The 26,720-nt window shown below is 44.2% G+C and overlaps 1 protein-coding gene across 11 annotated transcripts in view; it reads left to right on the forward strand.

Annotated features, from left to right (window-relative positions):
- The first annotated feature begins 284 nt into the window (after positions 1 to 284).
- ppfibp2b (PPFIA binding protein 2b) overlaps positions 285 to 26,720 on the forward strand; it is a 76,951-nt gene continuing 50,515 nt past the window's right edge. For 4 of the 11 annotated variants that reach the window (XM_072663329.1, XM_072663331.1, XM_072663330.1 and 1 more), the window contains exons 1-4: positions 291 to 391; positions 10,586 to 10,791; positions 22,688 to 22,774; positions 26,320 to 26,433. In XM_072663329.1, coding sequence (XP_072519430.1) covers positions 328 to 391; positions 10,586 to 10,791; positions 22,688 to 22,774; positions 26,320 to 26,433 — 471 coding nt within the window. In that variant the 5' untranslated portion in view covers positions 291 to 327. Of the gene's footprint in view, positions 392 to 10,585; positions 10,792 to 17,268; positions 17,460 to 22,687; positions 22,775 to 25,707; positions 25,976 to 26,319; positions 26,434 to 26,720 lie in introns of those variants that run through there. The other 7 variants (XM_072663334.1, XM_072663335.1, XM_072663337.1 and 4 more) reach the window with 5 other exon arrangements.

Consider the following 26,720-nt stretch of genomic DNA (forward strand, 5'->3'; position numbering starts at 1 on the left):
CAGACTGGCGTGATGCACATACGGCGCGTACGCTGCGTGCTACACTTTACATGAAGTGCCTCACTCTTTTCAGGCCATTAGTCTGAGCATGCCCTTGAAAAATCGGCCCGTGGGAAGGGCAGGAGTTTTTTTCACCCATTTCTCTGTAAACTCTGACTGTCCTGAAGAGTAATGTGATGTGAAGTCCCCATGGAGGCCAGTTCACAGTCGCTGCACAGCGGACCCCCATATAGTTCTTGATGTTCATTCATATTTACATCCTTCTGTTTTCACAGGTTGATGCCGACCATCACGCCTCATGCAGTAGTCCTGTAGTCATTCAGCAGCATGGCCTCAGACGCGAGTCACATGTTGGAGGCAGCCTTGGAGCAAATGGACGATATTATCGCAGGTCAGTGTGAGCATGTCCCGACTCTCATTCAGCAACATCTCTCAACACCGGCTTTCATGAGGGCTAAATAAATGTGCAGTATCAAAACTACTGAACGCTCCACCTAAACCTAAACCTAATCTTAATCATAATCCAAAATATTAGTCTAAACCTAACCTTAACCTCAACCTCAGAGCTAAACCTAACACTCTAACACTAATCTTAATCTCAACCTTAAAGCTAAACCTAACACTCACTCTAAGCCTAATCTTAACCTCAACCTTAAAGCTAAACCTAACACTTAATCTTAATCCCAGTCCTAAACCTGAAACCTAGCACTCTCTCCTAATCGATTCTTAACCTCATCCTGAAACCTAAACCTAACACTCACTCTAAACCAAATCTTAACTGCATCACAAAATCTGAACCTACAGTTCACTGTAGACTAATTAAGACTAATCTTAATTTTTAATCTTAAACCTAAACCTAGCGCTCACTCCAAATCTAACACTAATCTTAATCTTAAACCTAAACCTAGCACTTTCTCTGAACCTAATTGGATTCTCAATCCAAAATCTAAACCTAACATTCTAACCCTAGTCTTAAACTCACTCTAAAACTCATCTTAATCTCAACCATAAACCTAAACCTAGTACTCTCTCTAAACCTAATCTTAACTGCATCACAAAATCTAAACCTATAGCTCACTCTAAAACTCAACCCTAAACCTATTACTCAATCTAAACCTAATCTTAACCTCAGTCCAACATGGCAACCTAACACTAACTCTAAAACTAATCTTAACCTCAGTCTTAAACTCTCTCTAAACCTAATATTAATCTCAACCCGAAAATCTAAACCTAACACTCACTAAACCAAATCTTAACCTCAATTTTAAACCTAAAAAAAGCACTGTTTCCCAAATCTAATTCCCAAAATGTAAACTTAACACTCACTCTAAACCTAATCTTAACCTGATCCCAAAACCTAAACCTAACACTCACTTTAACTCTATTCTCAAGTCCATCTCAAACCTTAACCCTAATCTTACACTAAAACACTTACTGTAGCCTAACCCTTATTCTACGTCTAAGCCCACATCTAAACCTGACCGTAATTCTAAACCTGGTCCTAATCTTAACATTATTGCTAAGCAACCACCACATATTTCACCATGTAGTATGTATATAGCAGTTTAAACACATGAACTATTGGGTCATGATGCATTTCCTTACACTCGCTTCTGTGTCTCCGCAAAGACAACGAACCTCCCTTATAGTGTCCTTTGTAGTGCTCCAATGTAGGGTACAGTGATTAGGGCACAATCTACTTCCCCTATATGAATATTCTATGTAGTGCCCTTGAATTTGCAATGAGAGGAACAATAATTAGGGGACCATTTAGGGATCTATGTGTTGTGTTCCAATATAGGGCACAGTGATTAGGGGGGCATTGCTTTCCCCTATATTGATATTCTGTGTAGTGCCCTTAATTATCCAGAGTAGGGAAAGTGAATAAGGGACCCTTTTTATTCCCTTATAGTGTCCTTTATAGTGCTCCAACGTAGGGCACAGTGATAAGGGGACCATTCCTTTTCCCTAGACAACGAACCTCCCTTTATAAGAGTCGTAAAGTGTCTGCAACAGAAAACAGCCGATGCAGAATAGAAAAGGCCTGCAAATCAGAGTCAGTCAGTTAGAGCTCGAGGAACCCCCCAGTGGTTTATGGGAACCCCCGCACACTCCCCCAGGCCTTGCGGCTTCTTTGAGGAAAATATCCGATAAGAGAGTGTTCCTGTTTTGTGGAGCTTATCTCCCCTTCAGCGTACACTAATCACGCCCTCTCCTATTCGCACACAGGCGTGTGTAAAATGGGATACACACACCGCCAAGAAGTGTGTAATAAAAAGATTATCCTACTCCGAATAAAGCAGAAGCTTTAAAGCCTCAGTCTGTGTGTAGACCATCATTTCAGCACTCGTCCAGCTTCACCTACAGTGGGGGGCATCCAACACACTGTGCACCACCCCACCAGTGCATCCAGCAGACACAGAGGAGTGAGCCAGCGTTCACGTGAATTGCAAATGATGTTCTCTGTAGCGGTTCTACCCAGCGCCATGGGTTTCTAATGTAGGGTATAGGCAGGGGGGCACATTCCTGTTTCCAATAGTAATGTTCTATGTAGTGATTAGGGGACCATTTTCCCTTTATTGACAATCTGTGTAGTGCCCTTCATTGTCCAGAGTAAGGAAAGTGAATAAGGGACCCACTCTATTCCCTAATAGTGTTCTTTATAGTGCTTCAATGTAGGATACATTGATTAGGGCACAATCTATTTCCCCTATATGAATATTCTATGTAGTGCCCTTGAATTTCCACTGAAGGGAACAATGATCAGGGGACCAGTTTGGTTCTCTGTGTTGTGTTCCAATATAGGGCATAGTGATTAGAAGGCCATTTCTTTTCCCTATATTGATATTCTGTGTAGTGCCCTTAATTATTCAGTGTTGGGAAAGTGAATAAGGGACCCTTTTTATTCCCTAATAGTGTTCTTTATAGTGCTCCAACATAGGGCACAGTGATTAGGGGACAATCTATTTCCCCTATATTAATATTTAATGTAGTGCCCTTGAATTCCCAATGAAGGGGATTGAGATTAGGGGACCATTTTTGTTCTCTGTGTTGTGCTCCAATATAGGGCACAGTGATTAGGGCCCCCTTTGCTTTCCCCTGTATTGATATTCTGTGTAGTGCCCTTAATTATCAAGTGTAGGGAAAGTGAATAAGGGACCGTTTTATTCTCTAATAGTGTTCTTTATAGTGCTCCAATGTAGGGCACAGTGATTAGGGAGCTTTTCCCTATATTGATATTCTATGTAGTGCCCTTGTTTTTTGACTGTAGGGAGTAGTGAGTAGTGGAACATTTATGTTACCTATAATAGTGTTATTTATAGTGCTCCAATGTAGTGCACAATGATTAGGGGTCGATTTATTTTCCCTATAATAGTGTTCTATAGAATAACCTTGATTTTCAATGTAGGGAATAGTGGTTAGTGGATCATATCTGCTCCCTATAGTTGTACTCTATGTGGTGTCGTAGATTTTCCAGAAATTGCAATTAATTAATTGGTATTTAATGGTAATTAATTACCATTCAGTCCCTTGTGATTAAGGGAACAGTCCTGTTCTTTATAATAGTGTTCTATGTAGTGCCCTTGTTTTATAAATGTATGTACTAGTGATTAGGGGACCATTGCTGTTCCCTATAATAGTGTTTTATATAGTGACCTTGTTTTCCCGCTGGGGGAATGGTGATTACTGTCCATTTTAAACATAGCAAGAGTTTGTATTATTAGCAAAAGGAAGGAGGATGTGTAGTCCACCCAGCAGCAGATTAGCTGGCTGTTGGTCGCCTCTAACAGGGCAGGGCCGGACATGCGGGGGCTGTGTGTCCCCTCCAGCAAGCTCAGCAATTGCCAACACGATTGAACTAATAGAGAATGAATGCTTAATGCAGGTCAACAAATGAAGGCTGGGGGAGGTAGCAGAACACGTCCGTTACTGTTCAAGAGCAGGCAGCGGCCAGGACACGGTGTTAGATCCGTGGTAAATTATACCAGCACAATATTTACAAAATATTAATACTGTGCTTATGTTGCTATAGATTTATATACCTTTCAATATATGAAATAAATAGATATCATGGAATCTGTAAACTGTCACAATGAAGGAATGGCCATTAACACTCATTAGGAAGCAAATAACATTATTATTATTATTATTATTATTATTATTATTATTATAACATTGTTGTTGTTGTTTTTTCTTAATGAGTGTTAATGGCCATTTCTTCAACGTGACCGTTTACGGATTCTCTGATATATATGTTTTTTCATATATTGAAAGGTATATAAATCAATAGCACCATGTATTAATGTATTTGAATGTGTGTGTGTGTGTGTGTATTAATAATATTAACATTTCTCACCATTTTTTGTGCCATAACTCCATGTTCTGACCTCCATACAGCATATCTAAAATAGACTTTTTAAGGGTTTTTAACACATTACCGTTTATTAGCATAAACGGTATATCACAATACTACAAAGAACTGACCAATAATTATTTACTGGAGATTTATCCTCAACATTTAATACAAAATAATGAGAAACAAAGTTTGACATATCACACTGTCCTCCACTGGAAGTGACATCACATTTTTTATTTAACTGTATGCAGATGTAATAAATTTTCATATTTGTGTGTAACAGAGTTGATCAGAACAATAAATATATATATATATATATTTTTTTTATATTATATATTTTTTTTGCTGAAATAAAAACATATTGACAACCACGGTACGTGACGAGGCCATGCAAAGATTTATAGACCAACATAAACAGTTTATATTGGACACAATACTGCACTGGGGGTCAGTGGAGACGTCTCAGACTTGGACTGCACTGCTTCCAGGATCTAGTATGAGTTCAAACCTGTGCAGCAGAGTTTTGCATAAACTGCAGCCTGTTAAAAACCAGAGCTGGAAGTCCATGTAGCAGCACAGCCATAGTTAATTCTAGTTATGCTATAATAGCATGAATAATCATCTCAGCAGCAGAAATAGAGCGAAAAGGCAGAATCCCAGCAATGGTTAAAGATGGCAGCCTGGTCTTAGAAAGTGTGGGGACCCTTTTTAACACACCTACACAAGGTAGAGCTCCAGGACCCTGGGAGACGAAAAGTGTACCCACAAGTGTGTGTGTGTATATATATATATATATATATATGTGTGTGTATATATATATACAGTATTCAAATATGCAACATTCAGAAAGAGCATGTCATTAAGACAGGTCTGCACTATGTGTCCAAATGTTTGTGGACACCCCTTCTAATGAATGCATTCAGCGACTTGCACACATTGCTGATTAGGACTCTCTGGAGCAGATAAACATGGATCTAATAGCACAATGCCTAATGCCAGACATAAGCTAGAGGGGTATAAAGCCTGTTTTCTGGAATGATGGTGGTGCTACTTTTGGTATGAGTTGGGGATGTTGAGGTGGGGTGGTAAACATCCTGAACATCCTGAACTCAGTGACAACGCTCTTATCACTGATTGCAATAAAATCCCCACAGCATTGCTCCTCCAAAACCTAGTAGAAAGGCAGTCATTCCAACAAAAGCAGGATAAACTCTTTTTTTAATACCCTTAATTTCAGAAGAAACAGTGGATAAGCAGGTATCCCAATACTTTTGTCCATTTCTTGTATTTTGCAGCCCTAGTGTGTACAACTCTGTGTGTATGGCAGTCACAAACCCGAACTATACATTGAATTGAGTTACTTAACGCAAGGTCACACCACAGCTGCTCTCGAGACAAAAGGCGGCCTCTGTTTGGTGACTGTGGACTTGCTGTGGAATTCAGTGAATGTGGAAAGCACAGAACAGCAGAATGCAAATTCTGACCTATGACGATGATCATGCTGCATGTGAAGAGAAATGTCAACGCTTCTTATGATGTAGTTTTACTGCATGTAGGGTAGCTGGACATGCTTGTGCAGTGGTGAACTAGCGGATGACAAGTGCTGCATGTTTGAGCTCATTTCCCGTATTCTCATAGTAGGTGGGTTAACGCTACACCAGCTTCAACAGAGACACTGCAGAGTGTGGAGCCCATATCTGAATGGATGCAACAAAAGTGTTTGGGGATGACCCCAATATTTTTCAAAGGGCACCACCTGCTGGGGATGACTGGAACTGCCCAACAAAAGGGAAATGCTGCTATCTCAACGTGGAATTTGTACATGACCAGTACTGGTCCAGTCATGACTTCCGACACCAAACAGAGGCCGCCTTTTGTCTCGAGAGCAGCTGTGGTGTGACCTCGCGTTAAGTAACTCAGTTCAATGTATAGTTCGGGTTTGTGACTGCCATACACACACATTTGTACACACTAGAGCTGCAAAATAAATACACGAAATGGACAAAAGTATTGGGACACCGTCATCCGTTGTTTCTGATGAAATTAAGGGTATTAAAAAAGAGTTTATCCTGCTTTTGTTGGAGTGACTGTCTTTCTACTAGATCTTGGAGGAGCACTGCTGTGAGGTTTTGTGGGGTCTCAGTCTCTAGCTCTCCTGTATACTCTTAAAAATACAGGCACTGGGTTCTTTGAGTGGTGCTATAGAAGAACCACTTTTGGTTATGTTATATGAGTGTTATATGAATGTGATGAAGCTTTTAAAGGTCTGAAGAGCCTTGTGATATTTTAAGGTTTTTATGTCTTTTACAAACATGGTTCTTCCACAGCAGCTCTCAAGGACCTTTATTTTTAAGAGTGGGTTGGGGGGCAGGGCACAGATTAACACGCTGTTGATGAAATATGAGTTTTTAAGGTACGGGAAGCTCCTTTCTCACCTCATGTGCGTTAATTTTAATATTGACGCTGTCAGTCGATCATCTCCAAAATAGTAGGAGGAGTTTCAATGGAAGCCAATGTAAAATGATTGTATTCCTAGTCATTTTGGAGCGTTTCCATTGGTCTATTTATCATGCCAGATTCAAATTATACCAAAGAGTCAAAAGCTACTAAAGCAGAGATGAGCGTGAGATTGGTGTCATTTATGTGTGTGGCTTCCAGACCCTAATACAGTGTCTTTTGTGCAATGCTCGTTTGTGTCATTACACTAGACGACGGGCTAACGCTTTCTTCACTCTCTTCAGTCTCTGTGTTGGGGTTGCAGTGAATGGGCTTTGCCCTAAGGCAGTGCCTCTGTGTTAGTTGCTGTGCTCCCTGCCCTAGAAAGTAATGAGGTCAGTCCAACCTCTCGATACCCAGGACCTAATGTGCATTTGATGTGCTGGTTGGCTACTGAACGGTTAAATGCCTGCAGGCCGGTTGTGTTGTAGATCATATTTTCCGTGGCCTCACACTGACCTTGTGTTTTTATTTTGACTGCATGTCACTGCATAGCGTCTCGCCACTGATTGCTGCCCCTCGCAGCTATGTGTCAATACCCACTGTCTTCTGACATTTGTGACGGGGGTGTCAAAGAACAAACAACAACCTGGACTGAGTTTATTCATACACAATGCATGTCCAAAAGTTTGTGGACTCCCCTCATAGTGAATGCATTTAGCTACTTTAGCTAAGTGTGTCAGCACTCATTGTCATCCAACATCCTGACCTCATTAACGCTCTTGTCACTGAATGCAATCAAATTCTCACAGCAGTGCTTCTCCAAAATTCAGTAGAAAGCCTTCCTCCGTAGACAGTAGAGACAGTTACTCCAACAAAAGAAGGATACACTCTTTTTAATGCTCTTGATTTCAGAAGAAACATCAAATGAACAGGTGTCCCAATACTTTTGTCCATAAAGTGCGAAATCAGAGCATCAGTATCAGTTTTTTAAAGAAGGTTTTTGTACTAGATATTAGCACGACCCAGCTGGCGGCTAGTCCAACTGCGCTACCTCTGGGTTAGCACGGCCCACCTGCTGGGCTCATCCAACACCAGAACCGTGGCGTTAGCACCTTTGTGAGGGAGGGCTTAATGGAGTAGGGATCCACTGATTGGCTGCATATTTGCGTGACGTTTGTGCTGTAGAAATCATATTTGCGCCAACTTTGACCCGCAGGGTCTTTCTAATTTCCAGTATAGAAAATAGCAAAGGCTGTAGCTCATAGGTACAAGTAAAGGCATCACTGTTGGCGGAACAGCTGTGCTGGACTATGTTCATGACGAGTAATTATTATGAGCCATGATTTAGCAACACAGCAAATAGGAAAAGAGACCGGAACCGATCTAACAGGTCCGTACCAGCGCGAAATGGTACGAGGCCATAGACAGTGCATTGGCAGTACTACAGCTCAGCAGGTGAGGCTAGAAGGTGCTGCCCTATGATTGGAGGATCGTGGTCATGCTGCTAGCCATTGGCAGCCGAGGCCCCAAAGGGCACATTTGGCCTTGCTCTCTCCAGGGTGGATAGGGGGGTACATCTCTTTGTTGCAGAGCTGGTCGTCAACGGCGTCTGCGGGCTGGTGCGTCGGAGCCGGGTGTGGGGCGCTTCTCTCCAGGTGCTTTGGTTGCCCGCTGTTGGTGTTGGTGCAACTAGAAAATCAGCAGCTTGACTGCTCCACGTTGGAGAGAGTGTGTGTTGGTCCACCCTCACTGGTGTCAGGGGTATCTCTTGCGATGGGTGGGGCGTTACATGCATCCAAATTGTGGAGAAAATCGGTGAAAATCGGTTAAAATTGATCAAATATTGATCAAAAAGAAATAAATACACAGCCCTTAGGCTATTCTACAGCATATGCGAGCAAGTGGAGCTCAGCTGTATTGAGTAATTCGAGGGGATCCGGGTTTATATCAGAAATTAATAGCCTCCAGATGTGCTGGTGTTGCTCTAGCTGTGGAATTATTAGCTTTCGCTCTATAGTGTCCAGATGGAGGAGGTTGGAGCTGTGAGATGTGTTCAGTGAGGGGGATGAAACGTGGCCACATGTGGGGAAGGGTGATGGGTAATATGACATGACAGTGGCTGACAGCCCTTATCTCTCTGTCTTTGTCTCTCTCTCTGGTTTTGCAGTGTTGTGTGTATGTGTTGTATTGTTATTGATGTTACTGTCTTGTTTAATTGTACTGTGTACAGACTGCTGTTTGGTCACTCATGGGGATGCACCTGTAAAGGTGCTGTTGCTGATATTGTGTAATTTTAAGTACATGCTATTTTTCAGTGCTGATACACATCCCCTTTATGTATAAAATATAAAAATGTATTCATGTAATGTGATATATAAAGTCCCTTTGTTTCACACAGGAATCTTATTTATCCAAAACAACTTAACTTTCAGTTTAGGTCGAGGTAGAACAATTTATTTCATGTCATTTATGAGCATTTCTAAAGATCCATTCATTATTGTGTTCATTAGAGCATCTCCAAAGTTCTCCTCATGGAGTCTAGTATTATTTAGAGTTCTCCTCAGATCAACACCTGGTTTGGTGGTAAATCAGGTGAGCTGCTGCTGATGGAGTTGAACACATCCTCCACACTGTGCTGGCTGGATGGGGGGGGGGGGGGGGGGTAATGTTTTAATGGGATCTGGAGCTTCTACAGTAAAATCTTTCTTATTGCTGAGAGATGGTTTAGAATAATGTGAGTTGGGCCTAAAACCTCAGCACAGTACTGTATATATAAGCTCCCCCAGACAAACAATTAGTCACCTTGTGTGTTTAAGGTGGTCGTAACTTCAGCTCCTGCAGCTGGTGCTGCACGAGGATGTTCAGGCTGGATTCAGAGATTGTGAAGAGGTGGTACAGTGCAGGGGCCGTCTTGTTGGATGTGTAGACAATATGCAGAAATCAGCCCAAAGACCATAGTGTAAAGAAAGTAGCTGAATGGTAGCAGACGGTCATACGGGTCTACCAGCAGTGGCAGAAATCCCAGCCTACGGGAAGTTCTCCTCAGAATTGTGGCTGAAAGATGAAACTGACGGACATATATTTGTATTTTGAATGACACTAGACTTTGTGGCATGGACTGTATTAGGTTTATGTATTAGCACCACTGTTATGCCTTTGGGAGGCATTTACATTTGGGAGATGCTGCTAATAGCGAGCCATCGAGGCCAGGGGGGGATGACAACACCAGCAAGCGGTACAGAGCAACTGTTGCACTACAGTGGAGCAGATAACCTCTGTAACCTCTATAATGAACCCCTTCCATCACCTTATACAGTCCATACCACGCCGTCCTTTGTGTCATCCTAGCCAAGGGTGGTTAGTCCCACTATTTGGTAGGTGGTCATAATATTCAGATATGACCGTGTATATTTATATTATAGGATATGAGCATTTTATGATGAATGGCCAGTGATATAATGCAGTAAAATTATGCAAAAAATGTTTTTGCATAATCGCTTAACTAAGCATTATGTCACATTTCACAGTGTTAGATCAGCATAAGTCCTGCAGTGTTAAATGTAACACTCACAGTGTTGATTCATCACTGGCAACTTTGCAGTGTAGAGTTCAACAGCTGGAAAGGACTGAGGAGCCTGGAGCTCTTTTTCCTTCCAATAGCACATCATATTTCCATCCTCTGTGAAGCCGTCCAGAGTTCTCTTCCCTCTCCAGATCGAGAACTGGCGGGATTGGCGTTCAAGTCCCAGTGTCTTGACCCCTTCTCTCTCCCTCTCTGCCTCTCTCCAGGTTCCAAGGCCGTGGTGGAGTTCAGCAATGGCCTGTATGATCTTGGCTCTCCGGTGAGTGTAGGTCCTCTGCAGGTGCTGCAGCTGGCCGAGGAGCTGCGAGTGGCTCTGGAGCTGCAGGCTGGAGACGAGGGCCGAGAGACACTGCGCTCCCAGCTGCCCTGCTCCACCGCACAGACCCTGCTGGACTGGCTGGAGAGAGGAACGGTCAGTACGCTTCAGTCACACACAGCTCACCCTGAAGCCCTGGGAGCCTACAGACAGCACTAGTACAATGTATTAGACGAAAAAGCACAGCCGGCAGGCCTTCCTCAGCATGCTGCTAGTGCTGTCCGGCTCTTCTCCAGCCTGCATGCACCACCTGTTGTTGGGGTAGTGTTTGCAGGGGGTCTCTTTTGTAAGCCTTATGCTGTGTAATCTAATCTAATAAGCAGAATTGTGATTAGACCCTGACATATTTGAAAAACTAAAGAAGCACCTGACCGAAGTACTACTTAGGGAATAAAGCTAAAAAGGGGCCACACATGTATCCTCTTGTTGGGATGCCAGCCCACACCAGCACTCAAGCAAGTGTTGCTGATTTCTGGTAAAGGGGAATTCCACAAAAATTCAGATGCAACCAAAGTAATTCGGCCGTTTGATTGAAGTCCTCCATTCTAGAGAGGCTTACAGAAGCTCATCCATAATGGTTGGTGTGGCACAACAGATAACACCACTACCTGCTAGTGAGCTACCTCACCGAGTGGGAGACTGGGGTTTAATTCCCGGTCTGGGTGACTTTGCTGCGCTACACCAATAAGACCAAATAAGAACCAAGACTCCTCACACTACATTGGCCCACCTCTGTAATACGAGTAACCTTGTAAGTCACTCTGGATAAGAGCATCAGCTAAATGCCATAAATGTAAATGTCATCCAGCATAGCTACAGCAGTGTTAGCCCGGCCCAGCTTTTTGCCTTCGCAAGGTGAAATTTAAAAGCGAATATTAATGATTCTGTATGAAAAGCTGATGTTTAACAGCTGTACAGAACTGTGTTCAAGATTTTCTCTCGAATGTATCTTGTCTTTAATGCCAGGACCACGGCTGTAACTATCGGTTAGCGTAGTGCTAACTGCATGTCGAAGTCGTCACATGACGCTAGTTAGTTTCGACAGACTTGTTTAAGTGGATTCCAAAATTATTTGGCAATTTACATCTATAAAAAATGGCCTCCTAGGCTCGGTTTGAGACGAGGGTGATTTATCCATGCAGCTTACATGATGCTAACGGATGAATTAGAAAAATTTAGTCAAGTGTCAAGTCAGGTCAAGTGGGTTTATTGTCATTTCAACTACATACAGAGTACACAGTGAAACCAAACAGCGTTCCTCCAGGACCATGGTGCAACATAGACAGTGCATACAAAACACAAGTGCAACACAACACAGTACAGACAGAGAATAATAAATAATTGCCGGTAGTGTGCAAATTATGCAGTGTGTAATAAATATTGAGTCCAGTGAGGTAGTAAAGTTATTAGTGCAAAATGCTTTGTGCAAAAATGCTTCCCATTTTATCTGGGGTAAATGGTTGGAGAGAGAGAGAGAGAGAGTGAGAGAGAGAGAGAGAGAGAGAGAGAGAGAGAGAGAGAGTGCATGTAACAGAAAAGCCATCAGTTCAGAAGTTGAGTTGAGTTGAGAAGTCTGATGGCTTGGGGGAAGAAGCTATTGCAGAGTCTGGTCGTGTTGGACCAGATGCTGCGGTACCTTCTTCCTGATGGCAGGAGGGAGAACAGTCTGTGTGAAGGGTGGGTGGAGTCATCCACAATGCTGGTTGCTTTGCGTAAGTTAATTTAGTAAGTTAGCTAGCATCAGCTAGCTACATTAGCCAGGTACGGCGAAGCCTGCAGTGGAAAGGAGACCTTTGAGAGGGACCAAGACTGGTCGACGACAGATAGCACTTAATAGCTGTTTTATTTTTTCATGCAGGTGTTTTCCAGGCTAAAGACTCTCGGCCTACGCCACTTATTACGAGCACATACTAATAAGCCTGTGCAATATGAAATCGTTCGGTTTGATTGGCTAAACAGAGCCTTTACTTGATATTAGGGTTGCTTTGATGTCTATCTAACCACAGATCAGGTCCTGGTGAAAGACGGTTTGAGGGGATTGCACAAGCAGGACGACGTGTGTGTGTTTTATAACAGTGTTCTGAGGAGCAGAGCTGAGCCATTAGCTGCTCTGTAGTAGGTCTCGAGTGTAGACGCCTGACTCCAGGATCATGGGTCTTTTGTGCTCTGCCTTGCAGCCTGTTTTTTTGGCTTCACGTTTATGTGTGTGTGTGTGTGTGTGTGTGTGTGTGTGTGTATGTAAGTGTGTGTGAGTAGCCTGGCTGTGTTTAAAAGACTTTGGGTTCTCCTCAGAGACACTGATAGGGGCTGTGCTGAACTTCCTGCCTCCCTCTTTCTCCTCTTCTCTCTCTCTCTCTCTCTCTCTCTCTCTCTCTCTCTCTCTCTCTCTCTCTCTCTCTTACTCTCTCGCGCTCTCTCTCTCCCTCTCTCTCTCTCTCTCTCTCTCTCTCTCTCCCTCTCTTTGCACGCTCCCTCTTTTGACTCCATTCTCCATTTTCTCTCTCTCTCTCTCTCTCTCTCTCTCATTCTCTCTCCACTCCACGCTGTACTGGTCACTTGTGCCTGAGCCTGGACCATGCTGTCTTGAGGGTAAGTCAGTTAGCTGGGACAGTGGAGCCTACAGCTGAGGGTCTTTTGATGGAAGGGGGGTTTGTTTTGTTGTTTTTGTTTGTTTGTTTGTTTGTTTGTTTGGTATCTAGTTGTGAGTAAACAGTGTTTTGGAGACGTGTGTTGTTAAGCGGTCACTGGACATGTTTTTTTTTTAGAGAGCAGTGCTTGTGCATGACTGGCCTCGGCTGGCCACGTTCGTGTTTGTTGTTGATGACAGAGAGGCGCCGTAGAGAGGGGAGGGGGGTCAAAGTAAACAACCTGCTGGCGGGGAAATCGGGCCAATCAAAAGCCCCATTTGGGAGGAGAAAGTGAGTTGTGGGGATAGAGCCGCTCACAGACAGTGTGCATCCATGCATACGCAGTTTTCATCCCCTTCTTGGATCAAGCTCCTGGTGTAAAAGCTGTGGGATACAGTATTATTACATATACACTGTATGGACAAAAGTATTGGGACACTTGCTATAGCATTCATCGTTACTATTTTGTTGGAGTAACTGTTCTTTACTGTCCAGGGAGGAAGGCTTTTACTAGATTTTGGAGGAGGAGCATTGCTGTGAGGATTTGATTGCATTCAGTGACAAGAGCATTAGTGAGGTCAGGACGCTCACCTCATCATCCACAACTCATCCAAAAAGTACTGGATGGAGCTCCACCATCCATCATTCCAGAGAACACAGTTCTTCCGCTGCTCCACAGCTCAATGCTGCTGGGGGGGCTTTATACCCCTCTAGCCCACACCTGGCATTAGGCAGCATGGTGCCAATAGGTTCATGTTTATCTTCTCCAGAGGGTCCTATTCTGTTGGCAGCACTTTGTTACAGGGACTAGACAAGCTGTGTGTGCATGTGCACATCTGTATGTTTTATTAGTCAGTTACTATTAGAATATTCATATAAGATGTCAGCTCAAAACTGTGTGTGTCTGTGTGTGTGTTTGTGTGGGGGTGAGTTGGGGAGGTGTACAGCTGGAGAAGGCTGTGGGCAGGAGATAAGGCCGGACTGGTCAGTTTGCTTGGTAAGTGATATAGGAGTGTGTGTTGTAAACATTGTCTTGTGTGTTTACATCTGTGCGTATGTGTGTGTGTGTGTGCTCATTTATGCGTGTTTTATGTTTGTTTATGCGTTGTGCACTTCTGTGTGTGTGTGTGTGTGTGTGTGTGTGTGTGTGTGAGTGGTTATCCAGTAAAGGCAGCTGTGTGGATCTGAGGGCTTGTCAGGTGCAGCTCAGCTCTGTAAACTGGTATTAAGCTGCAGTCAGCACTGATGGCTTCGGACTCTCAGCCCCACCGCTACAGCCCCTAAGACCACCGAATAACTTCGGCCATAGCCCTCCAAGTCAGGGAGAATGGAAGGATATTTGCTGGGATGTTCCAATCCCTTAGACCGATGTGGCTGGATGAGAGAGAGCGAGAGAGAGAGAGAGGAGGCCAGAAAAAGAGCATTCCAGCATTACTCCAGCTGCAGCCTGCAGAAGAACGTGGCAGTGCTCCTCTTCTAATCCATGCACTGTCCCTCACACACACGAGGGGTGTAACACCTAATAAAAGAACCACTTTTGGTTCCACACAGAACCGTGTTTGTACAGAGATGTGTGATAGTGTGGGGAACCCTTTTAATTGTGTGATAGTTCTTTAGACCTTTAAATCACAATATGTCCAAATGTTTGTGGACACCCCTTCTAGTGAATGCATCCAGCTAGTTTAAGTTGCACCCATTGCTGGCACAGATGTGCAAATGCACGCAGCTTTTCTAGTCCCTGTAGAGAAGTACTGCCAATAGAATAGGACTCTCTGGACCAGATAAACATGAACCTATTGGTACCATGCTGCCTAATGCCAGGCGTGGGCTATATAGGGGTATAAAGCCCCCCAGCATTGAGCTGTGGAGCAGTGGAAGAACTGTGTTGTCTGGAATTATAGATGGTTCGTGCTTCATCCAGTACTTTGGGGATTGTTTGGGGAGCTGGGGATGAGGTGGGTTGACCTCATTAACGCTCTTGTCGCAATTAATGCAATTATTTCAAAATCTAGTAGAAAGCCTTCTCCTTTGGACAGTAGAGACAGTTACTCCAACAAAGGCAGGATCAACTCTTTATGAATATCCTTATGTTTAAAGGAAACAATTAATGAACAGGTGTCCCAATACTTTTGTCCATATAGTATAAACAAACACATTTAATTAAATTAAATTCAAGATGGAAAGGACGGATTCATGATCTGAAGCATACCATAAATCATCTGTCAAACATGGCGGAGGCACTGGTCCAGCATGGGCGTGTATAGCTGCCACTGGAACTGAGTCACTGGTGTTTAATGACCCAAACACACAGTGAAAGCAATCCAAAAGCTTCTTAAGCTGAATAAATTCACTGTTGTTAAACGGCAGAGCCAGTCACCTGACCTCAACCCAGCGAGGCCTGTCGAGGCCTGGTGAAGCATCCCATTGGAGGAACCCCAAACTGCATCAATAGACGAGCTTCGGTCTCTGTCTGAATGCCAGCGAGGTGGCACGACAAAAGAGGGGTCAGGAAGTATAGAGTACTGCTGTGTTTCTGCAGTGTGTGTATGTGTGTGGGATGTGTGTGTGTGTGTGTGTGTGTGTGTGTATGGGCAGGGTTTGAGGTTGTTACAGTGGGCGAGGGAGGGAATCTTCCCCAGGAAACAAAAGCTGCAGCCTAATTAGTTCCAGTCTGGAGTGTAACCGGCTGCTGGAGAAAGCAGAGAGTGTGACTTTAAACCTACGAGTGAATGTGTGAGTGAGAGAGAGAGAGAGAGAGAGAGAGCATGTGCGTCTCCCTCTTTTTCTGTCTGGCCAACAGCCACTGGTTTATTTCAGTTCAGACTTGCATTGTGACTTTAACTTAATTAGCACTGACCTCTGACAGAGAGAGAGAGAGAGAGAGAGAGAGAGAGAGAGGTGAGGGGAAAACCCAGTAAAGGAGAGATAGAGAGAAACAGAGAGCATTAAACTGTGTGAGAGAGGGGGGGGGCATAAAGGGGGAAACCCAGGAGCTCCCATATTCAATTTAAAGCTACGTTTAGTCCTAATAGAGAGGAATAGAGAGAGAGAGATAGGGAGGGGGGGATATCTGGAGATCAAGAGAAAGGTGGGGAGAGGTGTGTAGATTAAGAGAGAGGGGGAAAAAAACTGAGAGAGAGCGAGAGAGACAGAAACAGAGATAGAGAGTGAGAACAAGAGAGAGGGTGAGGAGGAAGAGACAGAGAGAGAGATTGGGAGAGAGAGAGAGATTGGGAGAGAGAGAGAGAGAGAGAGAGAGAGAGGGAGAGGAGGAGAAGAGGTATAGAGGTATAGAGGGAGAGAAAGACGGGGAATGATAGAGAGAGAGAGAGAAAGAGAGAGCAAGGCAGAGAGAGCAATACAGAGGCAAAAGAATGAGGGAAAAGAGAGAGAGTGTAAAATGCGAGAGAGGGATAGATGTGTGTGTGTGTGAGCTAGAGAGAGAGAGAAGTTGATCACAAAAATAGAGAGAGAGAGAGAGAGAGAGAGAAACAGAGAGCATAAAACTGTGAAGGGGGGGGGGCGGCAAAAACGGGGGAAACCCAGGAGCTCCCATATTCAATTTAAAGCTATGTTTAGTCTTGATAGAGAGATGGAGAGAGTGAGGGAGAGAGGGAACAGAGAGAGAGAGAGAGAGAGAGAGAGAGAGAGAGAGAGAGAACTGGAGAGCGAGAGACTGTGTAAAAGTACTTGTTAATAGGAGGGAGAGAGACACTGAAAGAGTATGAAGAGAGAGAGAGAGATTGTTTATGAGTGCGTAACAGAGAGCATGGGTTAACATGGTGTGTGGTGTGGCTACACACACACAGGCGGGTGGGTCTGGGGTAGACGGCCTCTCCGGCCGGGGCGTTTGTGCAGTTGCTGGCTGGAATGAAGAGAAGCAGCAGCAGAAGGCGGAGGTGGAGGAGGAGGAGGAGGAGGAGGGAACTCCAAAAAGCTCTGTAAAGCAGACAGCAGACAGCGTCCAGCACTCTGGAAACCGGCACTCAGACGCTTGCTCTCTCTCTCTCTCTCTCTCTCTCTCTTTCTCTCTGACGCTGTCGCTCTCTCTCACTCACTCATTCACATGGGCAGACATGGGCCTTCAGCATGGAGCAGGACATTGACTTTTACAAACATTTCCCTTGGCTGAAGAAGGTAAGAAGTGAGGCTTGAGCTCGCCCTGTCTGATGCTGCTGACTTTTCTCTGTAGACTTGGGGACGGACTACATGGAGGCTGTTGTGTCGTAGTGGGGCTGAGTGAAGCGACTGTGACATTGGACTGTACAGTAATGACGGTCAGATTACCGTACAACTACTGAATGAACACCTCTAGAGTTCACCTCAGTCTTACTCGGAGCGCAGCACCCAGTCGGGTTTCGGCGCTCGTGTTTGTAGTGTACACTCGTTTCCTGAAGTCATAGCCGGGCTGCAAACGGGTCTTGTGAAACAGCAACATCTGAAACCTAATTATAGTTCAGCACGCTGGGTTTAGGTGCTGCTCTGTTGTGGCCTGTGTCTCAGCGGTCTTGTGATTTTGCTCGAGCACAAGGAGCTGTTCTTCATGTTGTTTTCTCCTCTAGTGGTTTTTCTCCTTCGGGAATTGCATGTGTGGGAAAGCGACGATTTAAAAGGTTTATTGATGGTGTTGGAAGCGTTGCCTTAGCAGTGTCATCAAACCATAACGAGTACCTGCATTACTTATAGTACTTCAACCTACCTGCTACTGACTAACTATGCATATGAGTTCACACTGTTCAGTAGTACTGTTCAGTATTGGACTATGTGAACTGTTCAGTATTGGAATATTTCACTATTTGGACATAGTACTGTTCAGCACTTCACTATGTGTGGTGTTCAGTAGCACACTATGTGTGCTATTCAGTACTTCACTATGTATGGTGTTTAGTTCCACACTGTGTTCTGTTCAGTACTGTACTAAATGTACTGTTCAGCACTTCACTATGTAAGGTGTTCAGTGCCAAACTATGTTTTATACCATATAAACTGTTCAGTACTTCGCTATGTGTACGGTTCAGTACTGCACTGTGTATACTGTTCAGTACTATACTATATAAACTATACTGTATGAACTGTTCAGTACTTCACTGTGTGTGTGGTCCAGTATTACACTGTGTATACGGTTCATTACTATACTGTATGAACTGTTCAGTACTTCACTGTGTGGGGTTCAGTACTACACTGTGTATACGGTTCAGTACTATACTGTATGAACTGTTCAGTACTTCACTGTGTATAGTTTCAGTACTATACTGTATGAACTGTTCAGTACTTCACTGTGTATAGTTTCAGTACTATACTGTATGAACTGTTCAGTACTTCACTGTGTGTGGTTCAGTACTGCACTGTGTATAGTTTCAGTACTATACTGTATGAACTGTTCAGTACTTCACTGTGTGTGGTTCAGTACTACACTGTGTATACGGTTCAGTACAATACTGTATGAACTGTTCAGTACTTCACTGTGTATAGTTTTAGTGTTATACTGTATAAACTGTTCAGTACTTCACTGTGTGTGGTTCAGTACTACACTGTTTAGTTTCAGTGCTATACTGTATGAACTGTTCAGTACTTCACTGTGTGTGGTTCAGTACTACACTGTGTATACGGTTCAGTACAATACTGTATGAACTGTTCAGTACTATACTGCATGAACTGTTCAGTACTTCACTGTGTGTATGGTTCAGTACTTCACTGTGTATACGGTTCAGTACTATACTGTATGAACTGTTCAGTACTTCACTGTATAGTTTCAGTACTATACTGTATGAACTGTTCAGTACTTCACTGTATAGTTTCAGTACTATACTGTATGAACTGTTCAGTACTTCACTGTGTATAGTTTCAGTACTATACTGTATGAACTGTTCAGTACTTCACTGTGTGTAGTGTATGTTGTATGTCTATATGTTGCTACGTATGCTGGACTGCAGTACTGCACAATATACAGACCTGCCTGGTTTCCATTGCCTGGCTACAACAACACAGTCCAGCTCATGTGTCACTGGGTTGAATAGGATTGCAGCTGACATGCTGTAAGTTTGTCCATCCTCACCACAATGACGGTGGACGTTGGAAAAAACCTGCTGTGTGGGAATGCTAAAGCACCTGTTTCAGGGGCAGAGCGAGGCTAGAGGCTTTAAGAGTAACTGGGATATAGATGGATTACCTCGCACATGGCAGCAAGATGCGCTGTTACACCTAGATGGCTATTACAACACATAACCATTACGTTTGAGTGGGGAAAGCAACACTATTATTTATTGACTAACAGCCAACAATCTGCGAGAGCTCCAGCATGTGAGCAGTGAGTGGTGGAGCTAGTGCATGACTGTCATTACAGGGAGGGGTGCATTACAACATGTTGAGCTCTGTCATACATTCTTGGACAGTGGGATAATGATCATGTCCTCTGAGTTTCTGTCGAGAGCTCGAACTGTAAGTCAGGCTGTGTGATTTAGTGATTTAGGCTCTGCTGGTAAAGGGGAAATTCCTGAGCTCCTGCCTTAAACAGCATCTCTCTCGCTTAGCCTCTCTCTCTCTCTCTCTCTCTCTCTCAGTCTCTCTCTCAGTAGAGCAATAAACTACATTCTCTGTCTGCTCTTTCTCATTCCTCTGCTCTCTGGAGGTGGCTGTGCTGAGAGGTCAACAGGAAGTGCTCCCTCACGTCAGTAATTCTGTCAGTATTGCTGATGAAATGCTAAAATCAGCGTAGAACATGTGTGGAAACCTGATGCTGAAGTGTGATGGAATCTATTCTTTAAAGAAACACTTCCCAGATGGCAGTCAGGCATTGAATAGATGTCAATAAAGCATTGTTAACTTCATTTATTCAGCAGCCCAATCAGATGTTGTTTCATCATCACTTTTGCATCCTGAATCAATACTGACACAACATTGAAATGTTAATATAAAATCAACAGAAAGTTGTTCGATTTTGAATGCTGGTTCGAATCCCGGTCATGCTGCTTGTTGCAGAGAGAGCACTATTGGCCTTGCTCTCTCCTGAGTGGGTAGTGTCTCTACGCTCTCTACCCACATCGCTTCACTGCGGTGGTGGACGTCACTGGCGTCTGCTGGCTGGTGCGTTGGAGTGCTGGAACTTCCCTCCTTACCTACTGTTTGTTGCTCGGTGGTGTTGCATCGGCAGCAGTTTGATAAATGTGCACGCGTCGGAAGAGTCATGTGTTCTTATCAATGGTGTTAAGTCGCCGTGGAAATCGGCTTTCAGCGTGTATTTGCTGGGTGGGATGCCAAAAACAAATCTGAATACAGACTTACACAAACAAACAGCCAGAATTTAACAGCAATGCTTGTGAATTTTAGCATAAGGTAACTGAGCAATTTACATGCCATGATCTCTATGAACCCTAAAGCTATGAACTCTAAAGATACGACCCCTAAAGCCATGAACCCTAAAGCTATGAACCCCAAGACAATGAACCCCAAGACAATGAACCCCAAAGCTATGAACCCCAAAGCTATGAACCCCAAAGCTATGAACCCCAAAGCTATGAACCCCAAAGCCATGAACCCCAAAGCTATGACCCCTAGAGCCATGTTCCCTAAAGCCATGCTCCCTAAAGCCATGAACCCTAAAGCAATGACCTCTAAAGCTATGAACCCTAAAGCTATGACCCCTAGAGCCATGTTCCCTAAAGCCATGATCCTTAAAGCCATGATCCCTAAAGCTATGAACCCCAAAACAATGAACCCTAAAGCTATGATGCCTAAAGCCATGACCCCTAAAGCTATGAACCCTAAAGCAATGAACTCTAAAGCTACGACCCCTATAGCCATGATCCCCAAAACAATGAACCCCAAAACAATGAACCCCAAAACAATGAACCCTAAAGCCATGAACCCTAAAGCTATGAACCCTAAAGCCTTGATCCCCAAAACAATGAACCCTAAAGCCATGAACCCTAAAGCTTTGATCCGTAAAGCTTTGAACCTTAAAACCATGAACCCCTAAAGCTGTAAAGAGCAATGAAGTTTTAGGACCCTACAGTAATTTTCTGAGCATTTCTCCCTGTGTTTTTGCCGAAACCAAAATAGGGGTCTTCTTTCAGTCTTCTACTTCCTCTCAACACCCTGTGGACAGCTTTGTCCGAAATCTTTGACAGACCCAGGTTCAGCTGTAGCCTTTTCAAGAGATTATCTTCAAGACCAGCGCTAGCCCCACTAGCTTAGCACTGACTTAGTGGTTTCCCTGGATGTGGACTGCTGTGACATTCTCTGTGACGTTCCTCTGCAAGCTCCTGGGACAGCAGCAGTGTGGCAATCCCTCTGCAGCTGGAAAGAGGGGCCATTTACTGGCTTAGCTAAAGAACGTCACGATACGGATGTCAGGAGTGACTCGCTAAGTTCCTAATAAGTCCGGGTTAGAGCTGGTAAAACCCCCAGACAACTTCCAGACGTGTCAGAGTGATGTCAGAGAGGAAAGACCTTCTTCTGAGAAGGTTAACAGTCCTTAAGAGTCCTTTGATATGTTTATCTTAACCCTGGGACAAAGAGGCCTACAGTGCTGCATATACCCTGCTTCATTATCGTAAATACAGAACACCTCATACACCATATGTCCAAATATTTGTGGACACCCCTTCTAACGAATGCATTCAGCTACTTTACGTTGCACCTATTACTGACACAGATGTGCAAATGCACACACACAGCTTGTCTAGACCATTAAGAGAAGTACTGCCAATAGCATAGGACTCTCTGGAGCAGATAAGCATCAATCTATTGGCACCATGCTGTGGGCTAGAGGGGTATAAAGCCCCCCAGCTTTGAGCTGTGGAGCAGTGGAAGAACTGTGTTCCCTGGAATGATGGATGATGCTTCATCTAATACTTTTGGGATAAGCTCTGAGTTGGGGATGATGAGGTGGGGTGGTGATCATCCAGCACCCTGACCTCACTAATCCTCTTCAATCAAATCCTCACAGCAATGCTCCTCCAAAATCTGGTAGAAAGCCTTCTTCCCTGGACTGTAGAGACAGTAACTCCAACAAAAGCAGGATAAACTCCTTTTTAATACCCTTGATTCTGTAAGAAATAATGAGCAGGTGTCCCAATACTTTTGTCCACATATTCTTGACCTTTCTCGGCCATTCAGATCTCGTTAAATATGCCAGTGTGTGACGTCTTCATATGTCATTCAACACCTTTATGACGCTGAATAGCCGGCTTTGGCCCAATTGTAAGGATTTTTTTCTTCTGTTGTGTGTGTGTGTGTGTGTGTGTGCTCTTTGGCGTCGAGCCAGTGATTATTAGTAAGTGGACAAGCTGGTTAGCTCCTCCCCCTGACCGCCTCCTCTGTTAACACTCCTAATCTCTTTGTGTGTGTGTGTGTGTGTCCCGCAGGTTAACCTCCAGTCCTCGCCAAACAATGAGACGTACCAGGAGCGGTTGGAGAGATTAGAGGGGGATAAAGAGTCTCTGGTTCTGCAGGTGAGCTCCGCCCCTCTCTGCCCCTGGGCACTGCACACCTCCACACAATAGCTTCACAGGAGCAGAGCGAGGGGGGCAAGCAAGACATGAGCCAAGAGGTCAAACTAGGAGAGTGTGAGGTTTCAGAGAGATCTCTGTATCTGACCCTGCATCATAAAATATGAAATTTCACATACACACACACACACAGCTTGTCCAATGTAGAACATTATTGCCAATAGAAAGGGACTCTCTGGACCTACTGGCGCCATGCCTAATGCCAGCTGTGGGCTAGAGGGGTATAAAGCCCCCCAGCATTGAGCTGTGGAGCAGTGGAAGAACAGTGTTCATCTGGAATGATGGTTGGTGCTCCATCCAGTACTTTTGGGAGGAGTTGGGGAGGTGGGCATGAGGTGGGGTGGTGCTGACCTCACATCCTAACCTTACTAACACTCTTGTTGTTGAATACAATTAAATCCTCACAGCAATGCTCCTTCAAAATCTAGTTGAAAGCCTTCTTCCCCGGACAGTAGAGACAATAACTCCAACCAAAGCAGGATACACTCTTTTTTAATGTCCTTGCATTTAGAAGAAACAATGACTGAGCAGGTGTCCCAATACTTTTGTCCATATAGTGTAGCAATATGTATATACATCAAACACAAATACAGAAATGTGCAAGTGGGCAACGTAAAGGGCAGCGTGCAAAATGTGCAAAGGAGTGAAGTGTCACATAATGTGCAAAGCTTTATTGCAAAAATTATTTTATGTAATCATAATTGTATACATTAATTCAAAAACTTTATCAAAGTGATTGATTTAATTTGGCCAGATTTAGTGTACATATGTTTTTGAATGGATGCACTTAAGCATCTACCTTCAGAGTGATGCATCAGTGCGGTTTAGCACCTGTAATAGACACCTGACGCCTCAAAAGGCCAACAGGTACGCTGCAGGGCAGCTGCAGATTACACAGTGGTCAGATGTGTTGAGTTCGGAAGGACGGTGTTATTAGACGTGTGGGAGGGAGCAGCAGTCTTCTTCACCTCAGTGTGGCGATACCTATTATTAACTCATCCCAGACAAGTCCTTCTATTGCCTCTGTTTATTCCTCCTGTTTACTGTAAACTCACTCAGGATTGTTTATTTATGGTATTTAGAGGTGAGCATGAGACTTCTCTATTACCATCCTGGGTCCTCTAGGGCGTATACCCCTCAGTAAACCTCAGTACTCCTCAAAATACCTTAGTACACCTCACAATACCTCAGTACACATCAGTGCACCTCAAAATACCTCAGTACACCTCACTATACCTCAAAATACCTCAGTATATCTCACTATACCTCAAAATACCTCAGTATATCTCAACACACCTCAAAATACGTCTGTACACCTCACTACACCTCAAAATACCTCACTACACCTCAAAATACCTCAGTGCACCTCACGACACTTCAAAATACCTCAGTGCACCTCAAAATACCTCAGTACACCTCAAAATACCTCTGTACACCTCAGTACGCCTCAAAATACCTCCGTACGCCTCAAAATACCTCAGTACACCTCAAAATACCTCAGTGCACCTCATTACACCTCTAAATATCTCAGTACACCTCTAAATACATCAGTCCCCTTTTTTACACCTCAGTACACCTCAAAATACCTCAGTACACCTCAAAATACCTCAGTGCACCCCTAAATACCTCAGTACACCCCTAAATACCTCAGTACACCCCTAAATACCTCAGTATACCCCAGTACACCTCAAAATACCTCAGTGCACCCCTAAATACCTCAGTACACCCCTAAATACCTCAGTACACCCCTAAATACCTCAGTATACCCCAGTACACCTCTAAATACCTCAATACACCTCAGTACACAGTCCCCTTCTCTACACCTCAAACTACCTCAGTGCACCTCAAAATACCTCAGTACACCTCAAAATACATCGGTTCACCTCTAAATACCTCAATACACCTCAGTACACCTCTAAATACCTCAGCACACCTCTAAATACCTCAGTATACCCCAGTACACCTCTAAATACCTCAGTACACCTCTAAATACCTCAGCACACCTCAGTACACCTCTAAATACCTCAATACACCTTAGTACACCTCTAAATACTTCAGTACACCTCTAAATACCTCAGTACACCTCTAAATACCTAAGCACACCTCTAAATACCTCAGCACACCTCTAAATACCTCAAAACACCTCAGTATACCTCTAAATACCTCAGCACACCTCTAAATACCTCAAAACACCTCAGTATACCTCAAAATACCTCAGTACACCTCTAAATACCTCAGTACACCTCAGTACACCTCAAAATACCTCAGTACACCTCTAAATACCTCAGTACACCTCAGTACACCTCAGAATACCTCAGTACACCTCAGAATACCTCAGTACACCTCGGTACACCTCAGTACACCTCGGTACACCTCAAAATACCTCAGTACACCTCTAAATACCTCAATACACCTCGGTACACCTCAAAATACCTCAGTACACCTCAAAATACCTCAGTACACCTCAAAACACCATTCAGTAACACTTTACACATTTTACACAAACATTCAACATCTTCTTACATTTTGTGGAAATTCCACATCTGGTCACAGTGTAGAATTTGTGTTTATTTGTGTACAGATAGAAACACACTCACTGCTGGGATGCAGAAGTCTTCAGGTCACTTTGTGCAGTTTTGCTTTAGTGCTGCTCTATAGCGCCCCCTCTGAATGAGCAGGTTTACACATGGTGCCTGCAGTCACCCTTCTGCTACATTCCTCAAGCCACTCCGGCAGCTCGCACTGATTGGTGGAAGCCTTCAGGCTGCAGGCCACTGATAAACCAGATTGGCCCGGAGTCCCCCTCAGCTTTCTCTTCCTCTTTACCTGTCCCGCAGGGGGTGGGCCGTCCTTGTAAGACGAAACAATAGGTTAAACTCAGCAGAGGTTACGCAGCACTGCTGTGTGTGTGTGCAGGTGATAGTCTAACTGTTCCACTTCAGCACTGTCTTCCTTCTCCTGGCCTGTGACGACGGTTCAAGTTTGCTGCGGTAGTGAAACTAAGAGTGTGAGAGGTGAAGAGTGTTGCAATGAGTGTTAGTAGTGTGAGGGAGTGACAGAGAGACAGAGAGAGAGAGAGAGAGAACGAGGTAGAGTGAGGTCTGGAGTCTGCCTCAGTGAATACTCAGCAGTGTGTGGCGTTGGGTAAGTGTGAGACTGTGTATTCAGCTGTGTGTGAATCTAGGGGAATGTATCTGTGTGAGGTTTAGTGTGTGTTAGTGTGTGTACTTGGACTTGTGAGTGTGTGAAGTTTCAGTAATGTGTGGATCTAGTAGTGAAGCAAACACACGACCGGAACTCCGGACCTTTAAGGGTGAACAGTGTCATTTGAACCTGGTTTTAATGACCTGTTGAAAGTTGCGAGGTTTTAAGTGTGTGTGTGTGTGTGTGTGTGTGTGTGTGTGTGTGTGTGTGTGTTTGTGTGTGTGTGTGTTGGTGTGTGTTGGTGTGTGTGTGTTAATCTGCTGCTCTGCACTGTGTGGATGTAGGTGAGCGTTCTGACGGAGCAGGTGGAGGCGCAGGGAGAGAAGATCCGAGATCTGGAGGTTTCACTAGAGGAGCACCACCACAAGCTCATCTCCACTGAGGAAATGCTTCAGCAGGTACCAGCTCGCTTCCTCACTTCCTCGCTTCCACACTTCCTCGCTTCCTCACTTTCACACTTCCCTGCTTCCTCGCTTCCTCACTTCCTCACTTTCCTCACTTCCACGCTACCTCGCTTCCTCACTTCCACACTTCCTCGCTTCCTCACTTTCACACTTCCCTGCTTCCTCGCTTCCTCACTTCCTCACTTTCCTCACTTCCACGCTACCTCGCTTCCTCACTTCCACACTTCCTCGCTTCCTCACTTTCACACTTCCCTGCTTCCTCACTTCCTCGCTTCCTCACT

Source organism: Salminus brasiliensis, chromosome 19, assembly GCF_030463535.1.
Source record: "Salminus brasiliensis chromosome 19, fSalBra1.hap2, whole genome shotgun sequence".
Lineage (NCBI taxonomy): Eukaryota > Metazoa > Chordata > Actinopteri > Characiformes > Bryconidae > Salminus > Salminus brasiliensis.